This window comes from Thamnophis elegans, chromosome 2 (genome assembly GCF_009769535.1).
Source record: "Thamnophis elegans isolate rThaEle1 chromosome 2, rThaEle1.pri, whole genome shotgun sequence".
NCBI classification, from domain to species: Eukaryota; Metazoa; Chordata; class Lepidosauria; order Squamata; family Colubridae; genus Thamnophis; species Thamnophis elegans.
This window is the reverse complement of record NC_045542.1, coordinates 115,133,472-115,150,656: the sequence shown is the minus strand read 5'-3', so window position 1 is coordinate 115,150,656 and position 17,185 is coordinate 115,133,472. Positions and strand designations below refer to the sequence as shown.

General features: G+C 33.1%; 1 protein-coding gene across 13 annotated transcripts in view; it reads right to left on the bottom strand.

Moving 5' to 3' along the window:
• Positions 1-17,185, bottom strand: part of SLMAP (sarcolemma associated protein) — a 92,867-nt gene that overhangs the window by 16,803 nt on the left and 58,879 nt on the right. For 3 of the 13 annotated variants that reach the window (XM_032209251.1, XM_032209254.1, XM_032209264.1), the window contains 7 exons: positions 16,859-16,999; positions 14,859-14,996; positions 11,748-11,916; positions 11,610-11,660; positions 11,139-11,189; positions 6,311-6,373; positions 789-848 (listed from right to left, as the gene is read on the bottom strand). In XM_032209251.1, coding sequence (XP_032065142.1) covers positions 789-848; positions 6,311-6,373; positions 11,139-11,189; positions 11,610-11,660; positions 11,748-11,916; positions 14,859-14,996; positions 16,859-16,999 — 673 coding nt within the window. The remainder of the gene's footprint in view (positions 1-788; positions 849-6,310; positions 6,374-11,138; positions 11,190-11,609; positions 11,661-11,747; positions 11,917-14,858; positions 14,997-16,858; positions 17,000-17,185) is intronic. The other 10 variants (XM_032209253.1, XM_032209255.1, XM_032209260.1 and 7 more) reach the window with 7 other exon arrangements.

Below are 17,185 nucleotides of genomic sequence, written 5' to 3'. Positions count from 1 at the left end.
AAATTTCATATATTTATTAGTTATAAATATAATAAATCATCGATGTAATTTAATATCTATCAAGAATTATGTTCATAATATATAGTACTTTATACTTTATAATATTATTCTTTCTAGTTAGTCTTATAAAATAAAGGATACAATAAAAAATTAATAATTACATGACTGAATTATTTTCAAAGTAGAATATACTACATATTAATGCAAAATAATTCAACATTCTACAAGATAATACTAGCATACAAGCATTAAATTACACTTGTATTTATTGTCTGCATTCTTTTCCAAATATGGCATGCTCCCTGCACTTTGCAAAAAACAGGAGAGCAGATGCAGGCAGGATCTGAACTGGGATTTTCTAGAATTGAAAGGCAATAAATCTGACAAAATCAAAAGCAAAAAATGGAATATTTAATTGATAACAAGCTAATATGCAATTACTGGTATTTACTGAACAGAAAATCTAAACATGAGAATATTATGTAATTCACTGCAATCTGTAATAGGCAACTGTTTTAAACTAGATTAATTCCATATTGCAAACATTAAATTAAAAAAAAATAACCCAAAGCAAAAAAAGTCAAACTTTTCTTTATTCAAATCCTCTAAAGCTCACATTTTAAAATATATTTTATTTGGAAGCCCTTTAAGATTACGTGATAAATAGCTAAATATTTTGTCTATCATAATTCTTCAAATATGTCTCCCTGACATAAAATAAATGTCCAATGTCTAGGTCTGAAGATAAAATACATATTTCAAAACACAAATATTGTTATAAGTCTGACCTTTCAGTATCTTTGTTTCATCCGTTCTGGAAAGATGTCCTTCGTCCATGAGCTTGTCTGCTGAACAAAATAGGGATTACTATCGAAGCTCAAATTCTTTGTACGTGTCTCTAATCTACATTCCATGCCCAAATTTAAACAGGGCAGTATTACCTCATACTTCCCTGCACAAGAATTAACGGACTTTTCCAGTTGAATAAAAGAATTATAACACTAGTATTATGTACTCCTTAGTAAAATATTAAAACACTGAACTGAAGCACAAAAATATAGATTCATTATATTGGAAGAAGACATCTAGGTCACCAAATACTAGTTCAAAGAATTAAAGAATCTCTAACAGACATCCGTCAGAATCCTGCAACATATGATAGAGGATTACTAGCCCAACATTCTGTTTCCATCATACCACACCATTGTAAAGACCCATGAAAAACTCTTAAGAATGAAACATAAAAGGACCTTTTCATTTGTAGAATTCTGTATCTGGCTTAAAAGCATACTGTCTGTAATAATAAAAATAATTTAGAGCTATCAGGACTAATTGACACTGATAGCATTCTAATCCATGATTCATTTGCTGATATTTTATCAAAAGGGATTAAAGCAACACATCTAAACTTTTTAATAAATTTCAGAACAGAAGAGTTTAAGCTATTGTATCAAAGATAACTCATACAGAAAGAAAATACTTGTTAATAATTTTTCCACAATTCCTATGGAATCCCCCATCCCCATGAAATGGTCATGCATGTACACTAATAAATTTCACCTATGGAATTTTATCTAAAGATTTTAGATGTTAGTACAAAAATATGGTATTATTCAACATGTGAACATACGTCACATTTCTTTATTAGAAGTACTAATTAACTGATAGTCGATTCTTGACACTAAGAATACAGAAGTAAAGATTAAATAATTTTGAAGAGGCAGAGATGTAAACGGTAGTACAATTCCCACTTACAGCTCCTTCATAGACAGATATCTATTTTTATTTGTCACTGATATTATATTCCTATAAAGTTGGAATATATAGCATTCCAGCTACTGTCTGATATATAGCTGAAGGGAGAGATATATTTATGTCTTTTTCTAATTATCTGTAATAATGATTCCTAAAAAGGCTTTTAGATGGAACCTTTAAGACAATTAGGGAAAAATGTCAGAGTTTGGTAGCTTTCTTTTTTATTTACACAATCAGGAAAGCACTATACAAAAGTAGACAGAAAAGTCAGATCAAGAGACAAAAGAAGTATCAGTGGAGAGAAAAAAGACAGAAAGTAAATCAGAAAAGAACAAGACATAAACCATTTGTAGCATAAGACAATGGGGCAGGGAAAAAATACACATTTTGTAGTATGTTGAAGGCACAACAAGCAAAAAAAGAAAATGATAAAGTGTGAGAAGTTCTGGAAATAATTCTGAAGACTTACAAATACTAATGTCCATTGTCAAATTAAATAAAATCAGACCACCAAATAACTGAAATATAGCAAAATTTCCAAATTAATTTGCTCAGCAAAACAAATTCATTTATTCAAGTCAAAGTCTATTGAAGATTAATTAAATATAATTGTAAGATGCAAATGCAGGAAAGATTTTAAATTTTAGTAGGCATTAAGCAATGAATAGCATAAATGCCAATGCTTTTGCACAAAACTTCTTTTAAACCGTTCTGTAAGTTTTCTTCTCCCTTGCCTTCTGAAACGTGTGGTCCTGTTCATTTTACAATGACAACTGCAATGGTCTGTGGAGCATATGTAGCAGGACTGAGGGATGGATTCAATGAATACAGATGACCACTCAAAGAGCCATAATTACAAAAAAGATAGTTCAAAGAATTAAATATGAATGGGGGGAAAAAAGAATAAAACCACAGAAATCAGTAATCAGCCCAGAATGGACTGTGAATAATGTAATTGGTGGTATTCAGCTCTAGAACTTTTTCAACAATGGTCTATACAAACGTAGATGTGATGCTCAAACTCATATGTGATGTACAAAGACTATGAAAATACACTCAAACTAAACAAAACTATTTCAAGGTTTATGATAAACAGACTAAGAAAGAACAGGGTATATTTCAATGTATAAGTCTAGTTACTGAAATAAACGGTGGTCAAAATTGATACTTATGCTCAATCATAAAGAATTTGAATATATTACTTTATGACTCGGTACAACAATTCTTCCAATGACAATCCTAAGGGGTTTTCTTTTAAATTTTGGAACAGTGTATTACCATTTCAAGAATAGGCCATCAAGGACCTCCGATATGTAGCAGAACCACGAATAGTGAATGTGTAATATGCCTTTCCTGAATATAAGTGCAACTATGATTGAAAAATGTCCCCATATGCTTCTCAACTTTGTTCTTAGATGTATAAAATTATGTCATTCTTACTACAGCAAAGGTTCATGGTTCCTAAAGATTAGAAACTGGTTTTAATTTTTTTTAAAAAATGTATCATCACAGAGACCTAAATTTCTGGGAGGCAAAAAGAGAAACCACAATTACTAGTTTAACTAGCTAGCTAATTTTTTCTTCCACAAATTTATTTTGTCTTTTTATAATTATTTATTTGTAATCACATTATCTCATTATCTGGCAGCATCTAGAAATTAGGGCTATGCAGAATATTCCAAAGAGGTACATTGTAGGGTACACCAGTATAATCCCAAACTGTGAAATCAGTCAAGTCTTTTGGAAAGCCCAAATAATTGCTTTGAAGGGGTCTGTTTATGTTTATGTTTATTATTTATAGGCCGCCCTTTTCCCTGAGGGGACTCAGGGCGGCTTACAATTTATAGGGAGGGGGATACAAGACAATAAAACAATAAACATGAAAACAGTGCAAGTAAAAATAAAACACAACATTCATCATTCGGGTGGGGACAGATTACAATCTTTATCCCCAGGCCTGACGGGATAGCCAGGTCTTGAGGGCTGTGCGGAAGGTCTGGAGGGTGGTGAGGGTACAAATCTCCACGGGGAGATCGTTCCAAAGGGTCGGAGCTACTACTGAAAAGGCTCTCCTCCGCGTAGTTGCCAGTCGACACTGACTGGCAGATGGAACTCGGAGGAGGCCTAATCTGTGCGATCTAATAGGTCGCAAGGAGGTAATTGGCAGGAGGCGGTCTCTCAAGTACGCAGATCCACTGCCATGAAGGGCTTTATGGGTGGTAAGTAGGACCTTGAAGCGCACCCGGAGATCAACAGGTAGCCAGCGCAGCTCGCGGAGGATGGGTGTTATGTGGGCGAACCGAGGTGCACCCACAATCACTCGCGCGGCCGCATTCTGGACTAGCTGAAGTCGCCAGATGCTCTTCAAGGGCACCCCATGTAGAGCACGTTGCAGTATTCCAGCCTAGAGGTCACAGAATGGGTCCCCCATTCTATTGGAGCTCTTAGCCTTTAAAGCTGGGGTGCTTAAATCTGGCATGTGGGGCCAGCATGGAAATATCAAAGGACTGACCCACAGTGCCTCTGCCAGCCGCAGGGAGGGGTGTTTTCGGCTTCCACTGCGAGCCCTCCCTGCGCCTCATTTTGGCCAGCAAAGTGCTGCATCCATCCAGTGTCTCCCTCTCCCCCATTACAATACTGATTGGCCCTCGAAAAAATGGGGTTTGACACCCCTGCTTTAAAGGGAAACCACTGTGCATACACATACAGGTAGCCCTAGACTTATATTTCACTTACCATTTGAATTTACGCCCCTGAAAAAAAATGACATGACCATTTTTCACACTTACTGCCATTGCAGCATTCCCATGGTCACATGATCAAAATTTGGATGGTTTGCAACTGGTTCATATTTATGATGGTTATAGTTTCCTGAGGTCATGTGATCACCTTTTCCAACCTTCTGACGAGGAAGTCAATGGGGAAGCCAGATTCACTGGGGCAACGTTCACTTAACAACTGTCTCAATTAGCAATAGAAATTTCAGGCTCAATTATGGTTGTAAGTCAAGGACTACCTGTATTGTACACCCACAAGCAGTTAGGATAGCTGCTAGATCTTTCAGAACACTTGTGCTCTGCTATAATATTTTGAAAGGAGATGCTTTGTTTGTGCTAACACACTTTATGAAACACCTCTTTTAAATATTTTATCTGATTCCAATGGAATCTTTTCAGGGTTCTGTGATGGTACAGGATCTTGCTTCTCTAAATCTACCACTAAAATCTCTTCAAATGACTGGAAGTGTTCCATAATTTTGCTATTGTACATGCCTCCATTTCTAAGAAATGAACATTTTGTATCTTTAGTTTGCACTAATGCATTTGCTTACTTAGGTAAGTTCTTAGGACTATAAGGAAAGTATTATAAATTGTAATCTTCTCTATTTTCCTTCATCTGGTTTTGCTTAATGTAGAGTAACTAAAATATATTAAATGTATATAATAATTATAATTACATATGTAGGTCAATAACAGACACTTTTTAAATTCTGTTTTCTTTACACTTTGGTTCATGTAATATTAAAACATATCATCAACATTATCATCAACAATAATTGCTTGATGTAAGAGGTTTCACTATTGCTAATCTATAATGATAGGCTTGATAAATACCCCTTTCCCTCCCCATTTTTTTTTGCTTCTAATTATTTCCCATACATACGATGAATCTGGCTTGCAACTTTTTTTCTTGTTCTTTAATGCTAACTACTGGTTCTGACAGTTATTCCTATGCCAAAAAACATCAAGGGATTTAATCCTTCTAAGTTTAGAAAAGTGAACTGTGAGTTAAATATATAAATTAGGGCCATGTATTTCCAAAGAATAATCAGCTTGTGCTGAATGTTTTGGTGTATGTAGTAGCTATCCTAAATATAAAAGTGGTATTAAGATTTTAATTAATAGAAATTATAAGCAGATTCAACAGCCAGTTTAATATAGTGGTTAATGCATCAGGCTAGAAACCTGGAGATCATGAGTTCTAGTCTTGCCTTGGGTACAAAGGCAAATGGAGGACTTTAAGCTACTTTCTCTCAGCTCTTGGAAGGAGGTAAACCATTTTTGAAAAACCTTGCCAAGAAAATTACAGGGATTTCTCCAGGCAGTCCCCAATAATCAGACAGGATTAGACAGAAGAAATAAAAAGATTCAATATTAGATTGTGGGATTTAGCATTACTGAATGTATAATGTCAAACTAAAAGTTTGCCAGAACAAATCCCTAATGTTTTCAAGATTTGTTTATCAAATAACGATTTATTCCTTCTTTAACCTATATCAGTATTATTGTGTGAAAGTTGGGAAAAATAAAGTTCTCACATGCCTTATTGCCTATCACAAGTATTCAATAGTTATTAATATTGCATATTATAGTTGCTCACCTTTAAACGTGTGAAATAATATATTCTGTTAATTAAAGGGACCTGAGATTTTTAAACCGATGTAATGAATTTTTTTAAAAGTTTGTCATTGCTTGTTTCCTCAACAAAATTATCACTATTCCCATTCTATATAGGACAGGCTTTTTAGTGAATGTGATGAATGCTGTGTACTCACTCTGACACTCTATGAACTGATGAATAAAAGTGCAGTCCCCTCCACTCTTTGAAAGAAAGTGCTCTATAGTAAAGAAAGAAAAACCTTTAGGTTATATCTCCATCTTTGAGGGCTCAAATCAAAACATACAAGCCTCAGATATGAAGTAAGGGGAAAGGGATGCCTCAAAAAGGCACAAACAAAAATACTTCTGCAGTAAGTACAAGTGATATACCATGTAAATGAAAGATCTGCAATATGTTTATATGATCAGAATGCATAAGCTTTATAATTTAACAAATGAATTTAATAAATGTATGCACTGAATATTTGTTCAATGAAACAAATGTCTGTACTGGACAACTGTTCAATGAAATCAGTAAACAGGGCACCTATTTCTGCAATAAATCTTAATTTGTTTATTTTTCTCCTCTTTTGAGGCTTTATTATAAGCATGGTCATTTCACATACTGACAGCAAAAATTGATAGAGATAAAGAAAATAAACAGAATTTTTAAAAATCCTCAAATATTAAAAAAAAATCTTTAAAAGGGAACTATAAACTTACTTTAACCTTATTTTCCATTATCCCTAGCCACTAATCATTACATAAGTATTTGTCCTTTTCTTGAAGAATTAAAGCTGGTTGTTTATATTTTTTAAATGATTTCATCTATTATTTTTAATTCATCCCTTAACATCGTTTTTTCCTTAAAATTATATTTCAAATGTCTGAACTTTCTTTGCTATGTGATGTATTTTAGGTAACAGAGATATTCCTTCTTGAATTTGATTACGAATATATGCTGTACCATTATTTCATAAACTCCAATGTTGATCTCCCATTCTTATATTGTAAACAGAGTTTCACTTTTCTAATGTTGTGTCAAATTGGATGCTATTTTTGTTAGCATGCGACTTAGCAGATTGCTCTCTGAAATTATACCTAATAAAAGATTTGTGGCTTCATTTCAAATTTTATTTTAAAAAATTTCTGAACATTTCAGTGTATTCTCTTCTAATACTTCTGGTTGTGGCTTTTTTTTTAAACATAACCACTGCATGTAGTAAAAGAATGTTCCTTTTTTATTGAGCATTTTATTTTATTTTATCCAGCATTTATTATTGTATGGTTTACTCATCTTGTTTATCATCTCCAACTGTGGGTTGGAGTACATCTTATTGTTTTTTCCCATAACCCTTCCCATTGTTCTGCTGTAATTGCATCTTTGAAGATTTGCATCCATTTAATCATAGAGCTTCTAATTTGTTCTGTGTCTGCATCATATTTCAATAACAATTTATAGATGTGTCTCAACAGATTATCTTATTTCTGTAAAAGCATTTTAACGTTAACTTTCTTAAAGTGCTTCCTTCTTTCTTGAGATGACTTTTTATTGTTCTATTAACTTCTAAATAAATTCTAAACTTCTTTAACCAAGTTTTATTAATCAATTCCTGCCATGTTTTTAAACTGTTTTCTGAATTTGGTTATGTGTTCTGGCATATATGATTGTTATTGTAATTATCCTTGAAATAAAAAGCAATTGATAGTGATATTAATGATAAAATTGCCAGATTTATCCTTATTCTCAGAAGGTTCCAAATTTTTAGCAGATTTTCCCTGACAATAAGTTCCTTCCACTTTTTTTGTCTTTTTTTCTTTGTACTGTAAACATGTCTGTGAAATTCTTTTCTCCTCCTAAAATTGGTATTGTGCTATTAGGAGATTGTATCAATTATCTTAACAATGTAAAATGTTCATGGTCAAGGAATATCTGTAAAAATTTTCTTCATTATATTATTGCAATATACTTTCTTGGAGCAACAATAAATAATTCATTCTCCATTTGAAAGGCATTTTTTTTCCTTGAAACCATGCATTGAATTTGGTTTGATCCACATATCATTGGGTGGAACAAACTTCACTTCCTCAACTGTGCAAAAACTTTGAGGTTTGGTATTTGGACTTTTTGTTATCCCTGATTAAGTAATGTCTAAATCATTTTCATAATACTGTAGTTGATATTAATTAATCAGATTTCCTTTTATAAATGAAATTAGTCATGGCTGATGCTTAAGAAGTTTTTGATACTTCAGATTGATCTTTAATATAATTAACTAATGTTTTTATTGGTCATATCTCTAATCCATTGCTTTTTTAAAATTGTGAAATACATTTGGTCAAAAAGAGGGTGACTTTTCAAGTACTAACGTACCACTGAGTATTCTCTCTTATTCAAATCCAAATATTTGTTCTTTTGATCCATTTGATACCTATGTAATTATATTACACATTTTAACAATCTATCCATAATAAATATGATCAGTCACATATTTTTCATTTACAGAAATAAATCTTTACATTTCGGTTTGTCTCACTTTCTCAGGTTTCTAATTTCAACTGTAAATCATCGTATTCTGCATACATTACAGTTAGTTGTGTTCATTAATATATGTTCATGTAAACAGCCAGTTTGGTATAGTGGTTAAAGGCACTAGAAAGTAGCAAGGGAACTATGAATTCTAGTTCTGTCTTAATCTGTAAACAGTTGAATGCCTTTGAATAGTCACTTTCTCTCAGCCCTAGGAAGAAGACAATGGTAAACTACTTCTGAAATATTGCCAAGAAAATTGCAGAAACTTGTCAATGTACTGACTGTCAAATTACATTATACATGTTTGTGGTTTCCCCGCAAATATTGGTTTTTTTTGCAAATAATTACTATAATGCAGAGTCCTAATTCTGAGGCTAAAGGCTGGCCTCTTTTCTTGTAATAGGGACAAGTAGTGAGGTTTTAGTAAAATAAATACAAGGCCTAATAACAGGTGGTGATGAGGAAGGGATAGAACAGAGAATAGAGTGCCTGGAGCAGAATCCAAAGGAAATCCTCTAAGATTACCATTTTAGAGGATTGTTAATCCTTGTTAATATTATATAAGAGAACCAAAATACTGGGTGTTCTGAGGCAACAACAGACCACCATGTGGTCACCTCTTTAAAAAAAAATATAAGGCTGAAAGTTTGGCATCTGTAACTCCTACAGAAGAAGATGGGATTGGCAGTTGGGGCGGTGTTCTAAAAATAATTAAGATCCCATTTGTGTTGTTACTTGTAACCTCTATAAGATCCAAGGTGATGAAAATGAAAAGAATGTGATAAACATCAAAAGATTTTAATAAGAAAACTGGGCATATCAGAGGAAGAGAAAAAAAATTAAGGCAGAAGATATTTTGATGAATCTCACAGCGAGAACGGCAACATGCAAGTAAAGTACTGAGAAAAGTTATGAACAATGAAAGGGCAGTAGACAAAGGGAGGCCAACAGAATATAACTAAAAGAATAGCAGAAATTGCCTAATAATACTTAATGAGAAAGTGAATAATAATTTGTCAAGTTTTGAATGGAGTAAAATAGTCTGAGAAATGTCAGTTGTGAAAGTTCCTTTTACTCAGCAAAACAAGTAAATATATCTGTTAATAAACAAGTAAGGATGTAAAAATATTTCAGTATAAAAGCAAATAGTAAATACTACTGATTTTAAATATATTTTACTTTAGAAATTAAATGGACTGTCAAACTGCAAAAATGTTCCAAAATTGTATTTGTGTGCTGTTATTGGTTATCTCCATAGTTAATCTCTTACATTTTTGCTTTTGGAACAATCAAGAAACTATGTAAAATAACTATCAAAAAGAAAACTAATGAATAGAAGCCACTATTACTTAATTTTTAGTAACATTTATCTCGCCTTGGTTGGTCTGGACATAAAAGGATCCAGATTTCAGACAGTAATTGACAGAATTGTACTCTTCCATTTTTATTATTATATTTATTTAGCAGTTTTCATGCATGTTTCAATTATTTTTCCCTAAATAAGCATAATATTATACATTTTGTTTGTATTGTCTTATTTATTCCCTTCCCTGTTTATTGTGAGCTGCCCGGAGTCCTTCGGGAGTGGGCGGCATACAAAACCAATAAACCTAACCAATAAACCTAAACCTACATTTATAACAAATTACCAATTCTGGCTAAAATGAACGCAGATAAGACTTTTAAACTGAATGCAGATATTGTTTTAATCAAGCGTTTTAATAAGTAAGTAGAAGGAAGAGAGAAGATTCATTTTAGCTAAGATTAAACGTTATACAATACCAAAAACCTAGAGGAAGTGAAAAGAACCTCAATTCTGCCGCCTTCGTTCTTTTATAACCATATTATCACCACAGCTGACTATAAATAAGTCTTGCTGCATTAGGTATGGAAGCATGGCAATAATGTTAGGCAGAAAGCCCAGATATCTGAAAGCTTCAATGGAATTTGGTAAGAGTAATTTTTTTAGCAGAAATTAAAAAAACAAATGGCAAATAAAACATCTACCTTAATCCAGAAAAACAATATAGGTAGAAGTTAAAAAGCTAAAAAAAGGTCTGATGATTTTATTAACAATATAACAATATACATTCCCCACAATTGCAATGCAGTATTAACAGCCAAATAAAAGATAATATCTCATACACTTGTGTCTAGGAGGAAGTCCAAGTGAATTCAGCAAGATTTATTTCTAAATATGACAACCTCACTATAACACACTCTTTAATATAGATACAAAATTCTGCTATTAAAATTTTTCTCTGCTGGCATTTGAAAGATGCAGGATCAGTCCCAAAGCAGAATATTTGGACAGTATTTTAAAATATTTTAAAATATAATAAAAATGTCCATGCTTAATATTTTAATCTTTAAAATATAGTATTTGCATTTATTTTTATATAGAACACAGCTGGTTCATAATCTAAAATGCACAGACCAAGGTAAGAAGAAAACCATTGAGAATACCCTACCTTTTTCTGTGCTTCCATTAATTTTAGGAACGAAGTCATCAACTTGTATGCCTAGAATTAACAAATTGTATTAATTCTAATTATTCAGAATATATTTACTAGCACACATGCCTTTCTACATGGATGAATTAGTGTTGAAAATTTAGCTTTCTTCTGGTGGTTCTTAAACTGTTTGACTTAATTGTCACTTTTCCTGATCTCAAATAATGTCATTATTCACACACAAAAAAAACACAGTTGCGGCCAAGGTTCCTAGCTGTATCCAAAAATATTCTATTCTTATTTAATATATTTTGTGACGTTTCATGAGCTAACACTAAGAAAAATTAGATGTTTATTTATCAATGCTCCAGAAATGAAGCTATAAAGAACCAGAATATTTTTAAAATATTCCCACTGCTCAAGAGTTATAACATTATGTTATTATTCTATAAAAATTGATTAAGCAAAGTACTTTAAGGTCATACCTACCTAAGCTGTTGTGTTCTTTAAGAGCTTTCTCCTGAAGATGTTCTAACCGGACTGAAAACAGAATTCCAAAATATATATATATTTCACAATTAAAGAAAAAAAAGAGTAACATCAATATATTAGGACTACTGGACTTACCTTGTAAAGCAGTTAGCCGTTCATTGGTAAAGTCATTATCTGCTTGCAAAGCCTCTATTTTTGCTTGAAGTTCTTGCTCTCTTTCTTCCATCTCTTCAATTTTATGTTGCAATTCCTTTTTTTCAGCCTGTCCTTTTTGCTGGATTTCTTCTTGTCTACCTTCAGCTACCTATTCAAAGCAAGAGAAAGCAATCACCTCTTAATAAAAGCTTTTATGAAACCACTTAATACTGTTTTCATTGTCTAGTAGCTAAAAACAAAATTGAAATGGTGGTTCTATAAAGTATATACTGCTATACCATGAAACAATACCCTTCTTGCTTTATTTTAATCAAACATAAATACCCTTTTTCATGTCTCAGGAGACTTCCATGTGACACTGTCAATATTCCCCCAATCTCTAAATAATTTTGAAACCAATTGTGCATCCTCATCATTGCAGTGTCAGAACATAGGCAAGTTACACAATAAGTCAATGTGTCTGGCCTCTTTCCAGATGACCAATAGGAAAGTATTTAAAAAATCATTCATTTAATTCCCTCATCCAAGCTTCTAATTCCAAGAGCAAACACAAATATACAACAAAAGAAAAACAAAGAAAAGAATCATCTTCTATATACCAGTTTTTCAGAGTATAAGACACACCAGAGTATAAGATGCACCTTAGTTTTTGGGGAGGAAAATAGGGGGGGGGGGATATTCTGCCTACCAGATATTCATCTGGCTAGTCCTTAGCCTGGTCAGCTTCAGCACACAGCACATTAGTTTGCTCGCCGGTTTTGAGGTTGGGGATGATGGGGGCTCTGCTTCTAAGCAGCAATTACAAAAGCAGGCAAAGCACAGAAGACCACTTAGCTCGTATTTGGGTTGAAAAACAGCTCCAAAAGCACAGTTGATCCTCAGTGACTAAAGCAGACAAAGCGGGGAAGGAGCAAGAGAAGGCAGCAGCTGTTTTAGATAGCCATTTTGGGCACCGTGCATCGAACATTTGGAGGCTGAAAACGCAATGTGCGGAGATCAAAAACACAAGCCATTGTTGGTGGCAATCTCTGCAGCCAGGAAGAGGATGCACGGAGGCTGAAATATAGGGGCCAATGGGTGAGCAGGGCTACATTCGGAGTATAAGATACACCCAAATTTTCAGTCTCTTTTAGGAGGGGGGAAAGTGTGTCTTATATGCCAAAAAAGATGGTATATAGAAATAGGTGTGTGTGTGTGTGTGTGTGTGTGTGTGTGTGTGTGTGTGTGTGTGCGCGCGCGCGCGCGTGCGCGCGTTCCACCATAACTCTGGAACGCCTCAAGCAATTTCAACAAAACTTGATACACAGATAACTTACTCTCTGGAAAAAAATACCTAACACTTCTCAGGATGTGTTTTGTTAAGATACAACATGTTGTGCCTTAAAATGTCTTTTACTGTATTGCCGTAAAATGGCTTCTGCTGTATAGTGCAGTGGAGTTGCCATGGTAATGGCTTCACAGTACTCCATAAAGGGGCTTCCTCAGGTAAGGGGGGAAATCCAACATTAGAAATTATGTTTCATCTGGATATTTTCCTCCTATAAATAAATACCCGGGCAACACCTGGTTATCAGCTAGTATACTATAAAAAGAATATAAATAATTTGCTAGCCATATTCTCAGAATACATTCTGTGTTATAAAAAAATCTGAGCAATTGATAGAAAAGTTAGCTGCAGAGTTGATAAGGAACTTAAGCTTCATCTGTTGCATTTAAATACCCCATGTTAATTATGTAGTTATCAGCATAGCAGTTTTATAAGGAAACTCCATTGCCACATGGATTTTAACTATAGCTGCAAATTACATGAGTAGCTGCAGACATATGAAAGATGTAGTGTTAGCAGACAGACATCAGAAACAGAATGGACATGGGGAGGAAGACACTATCTAGAAATGACAAGAATCCTCTAATATTATACTGCATACAAAAAAATGAGGTATCCAGGACACATTCAGTCCAAAAGAAACAAGTTTTGCATAATGTTGCATTGTCAAAGAAATGCATAAGTGGAACTTTTTCTCCTTTTATTTGGGTTATTGTGTGCACAATAATAGTTGCCAGACTTGCAGTCAATAAATTAAGGTGCAACTGCATATTAAAATGGCAGATGGCATGTATTTGTCTGCTTATAGAAAATGGAAATAATATTCTGAGTTATATCTATAAAGGTGATCTGTGAAGTTGTCCAGTCATCATTTCCCTTGAAGGATCTGTGAATGAAATGCTATTTCAGATGAACTCAAAAAACACAATTTACCATTATATCTGGCACTTTAGTTACTGAAAAAAGAAATACCTCTTCTTTTTTTACCATTTCTGACATTTTACTGAGCTACAAATACATTTGTTCAACTGCTCAGCATACTTCTCTAGAACTGATTCTGCCCACTTAACTGCTTTCACTTGAGCTAGGCTCAGAATTGTTTTGAATGTGCTTTTTACTAAGAAGTAATCTTAATTTTATTCTTCTTTGTCTGTGAGGAGGCTGTCGTCGATTGATACTTGCCTAAAAAAATTTACACCTTTGAAACCCTCAAACTGCCTAGCACAAAGGAATTAATGGTAATAACATCAATGTCTGGAAGTATATAAAGCACTGGCATTAGAACAAGGAACAGTGATGATGAGGAAAAACTATTATAGAGAAGATTATATTACTTTTTTTATCCACAGCTTTTGGGATCTAATTTTAAACTTCACATATGAGTTGGAGATGGTGATATTTGGTAGTTTTGTCTCTCTTTCCCACTTTCAATATCTTGCTTAGAAGTGATTTGTGGAAGCTGACAAGATTCCTCCACCATTTGCAGAGGGTATGCGCAAGCAATTATCTTTACAGCTTTTATTTTCTGCATAACGCTATTCATTTCTGGCAGATACTACTTTAAATCTCAGTAATAAAGAAATCTTCTTTTAAAGACTATAACTTAATAATTCTTAATAAATAATAAATAATAATTAATAAAACTTAATAATTCAAGTCACTAAACTTAGAAAGAACATTATATCTTTAGCCAAGGGCCATATTCATGGTATGTGTTCATTGATTAATTGTTATAGCATAATAAATAAAAAGTGTTAATCTACCTTTAGTTTGTCAGCAAGATCTTTGATTTCATTTACAGCTCCATTGTATTTGTTAGCTAATTCCCGCAATTCTTCCTGAGTCCGTTCATTCATTTCTTTCAAGTGAGTACATTCATCTTCCGTGTTGCTTAAACTTCTCTGCAAGCAGAAAGAAACACCACTTAAAACAGAAAAGTTATTTTATGAACTAACTTTTGTAATCAAAGCAAGTTATATAATAATTACCCTAATTTTCCAACAAATGCATAGGGCATCACTTAAAATATTCTTCTGCCAAGTATACCATCCAAAATTGATAGTAATAATTAATGTATATCTGTAATATCTTAATTTTTATAGAACATATGTGAATAAAATTACAACCTTTGTTTATTAAAGTAGAAGCTAGGAATAACTGGCTAAATACTAATGATGAAAGTCATCACTGAATTACAACTTTAAACTTATTTAAAAAGCTACATCAGGAACAGAAACATTTAAAGATTAATATCCAAGATCGATGGCATTGCCTATCTGCTTTTCTTTTGTGGTTTCATTAGCTTCAAGAATAATTTCAAGCTTCATTAATTAGTTGTGCTAGTTTTAAATCACTACTGGCCAATCTTAGGTACCTCATTCTCAGATTTAAAAGCAGTGCTACAAGAAGCATTGCCTAATTTTACATCTTCGAGACACACATTGATTGAGAAAGTATACTTGTTACATTGGTATAATTTTAGACTCCCTTCTAAAACATTAAATACACTTAATATATATTTACAATGAACTTGAACAGTGAATTTAGATAACAAGTAGTTATGGATAACAGAACAAATTATGTGTTTCAGTAAATGACTTCAAAATCATTAAGACATTAAGAAATCTTATTATACCATGTATTTACAGTTATTAAATATCTATGTGACAGAACAAAGAGAAGCAATGTCATACTACTAGTATAAGATCTCCCAGCATACAACCATAAACAGAGTTGATTATGAATAATAATTGGAGGCTGGGTAAGATTTTGTAGAGTCTATAATGAAGAAAAGAGACTAAAATCATCTAAGGAGTTTGCAGAAGTGAGTGGTATTACATACAGAGAGAAGGAAGGGAAAAATGGCTAGCAAGTAAAAATTAAATTAGGTAGTCCTGAGTTGCTGAAAAAAGATGCAGGGTACAGACTGATTCAGCATCACTGAAGAGAGATTATAATAGAAATACTATAACTATGCAAGAAGAGCAAAGCAGCATGCAATCTGTTTACCCAGCAAAGATATCTACAGGGTGGAAAAGAACTGAAAGCAGAAAATACCAAAGTTGGACTAACCAGAATAACAGTTAAGCTTCAACTGAAAACTTTAGGATATTTAGTACCATAAATATGCTGTAGTTAGTACAGCAAGGCAGGCTGTAATACTATTGCAGACAAATAGATAATCTCAAAATAGTATAGTAGTATAGTATAGTATATAGGCCATAAAGCAATATACTATATTTGTTATTTGAAGAAGTGGGAGTGGAGAACTGAAACTCTTATTTTTTTACACAGGACCTAATTATTGCTTGCATAATTATCTGACGGAAACAATCTTGCAGAGACTTTCTAGTTTTGATGTGCTCCCTCCCCCACCCCCCTAAACCCCCAACTTATTCACTGGAAGGTCTTAACATGCTGTATTCTGATAGGATCAATCCTAAGAACTAACAGCAATCCCCTGCCTAGGAAAGATTAAATACATACAAATAAATGGAGGATTTGAATATATGTACCTAAATAGAAAAACAATTAAAATCAGAGACTATATAAGCCCAACATATGGACCCAATATTTTCTGGGAACACTAACAATTGAATGGAAAATCTTATGATAAAAAAATCTGCAGAGCATCCTAGAATTCTCAGCACAAACACAAATCAAACAAATTGTTATAAAAAGTAAACACACTAAAGATTTACTTGCATGATCTCAACACCATATTTATATTTTTAAAATCAGGCAAAATGGAATTAGTAAATACCTCTACTTCTGAGAGTTTTCTGACAACTTCAATTTTTTCCTGAAGGACCCGCCTCAGGGATTCTTTGGCAGTTGTCTCATAATTATGCTTGTCTTCTTGTAATGCTATAAGTTCCTTTCGTAAACTATCTTCTGTTTGATTCTGAAATATAACATGGCAAAGATTTTAAGCCCATAATTCTTATAGAACCCCATATATTTGTTTATATCTCAATGTTATAAAATATATTTGTTTATATTCTTAATGTTATAAAATATATGATTCTTTTTGGAACTTCATTTAAAAGCTTTGTCCAAGAAGTAAATCTTTAAATTTCCAGTATTTGCC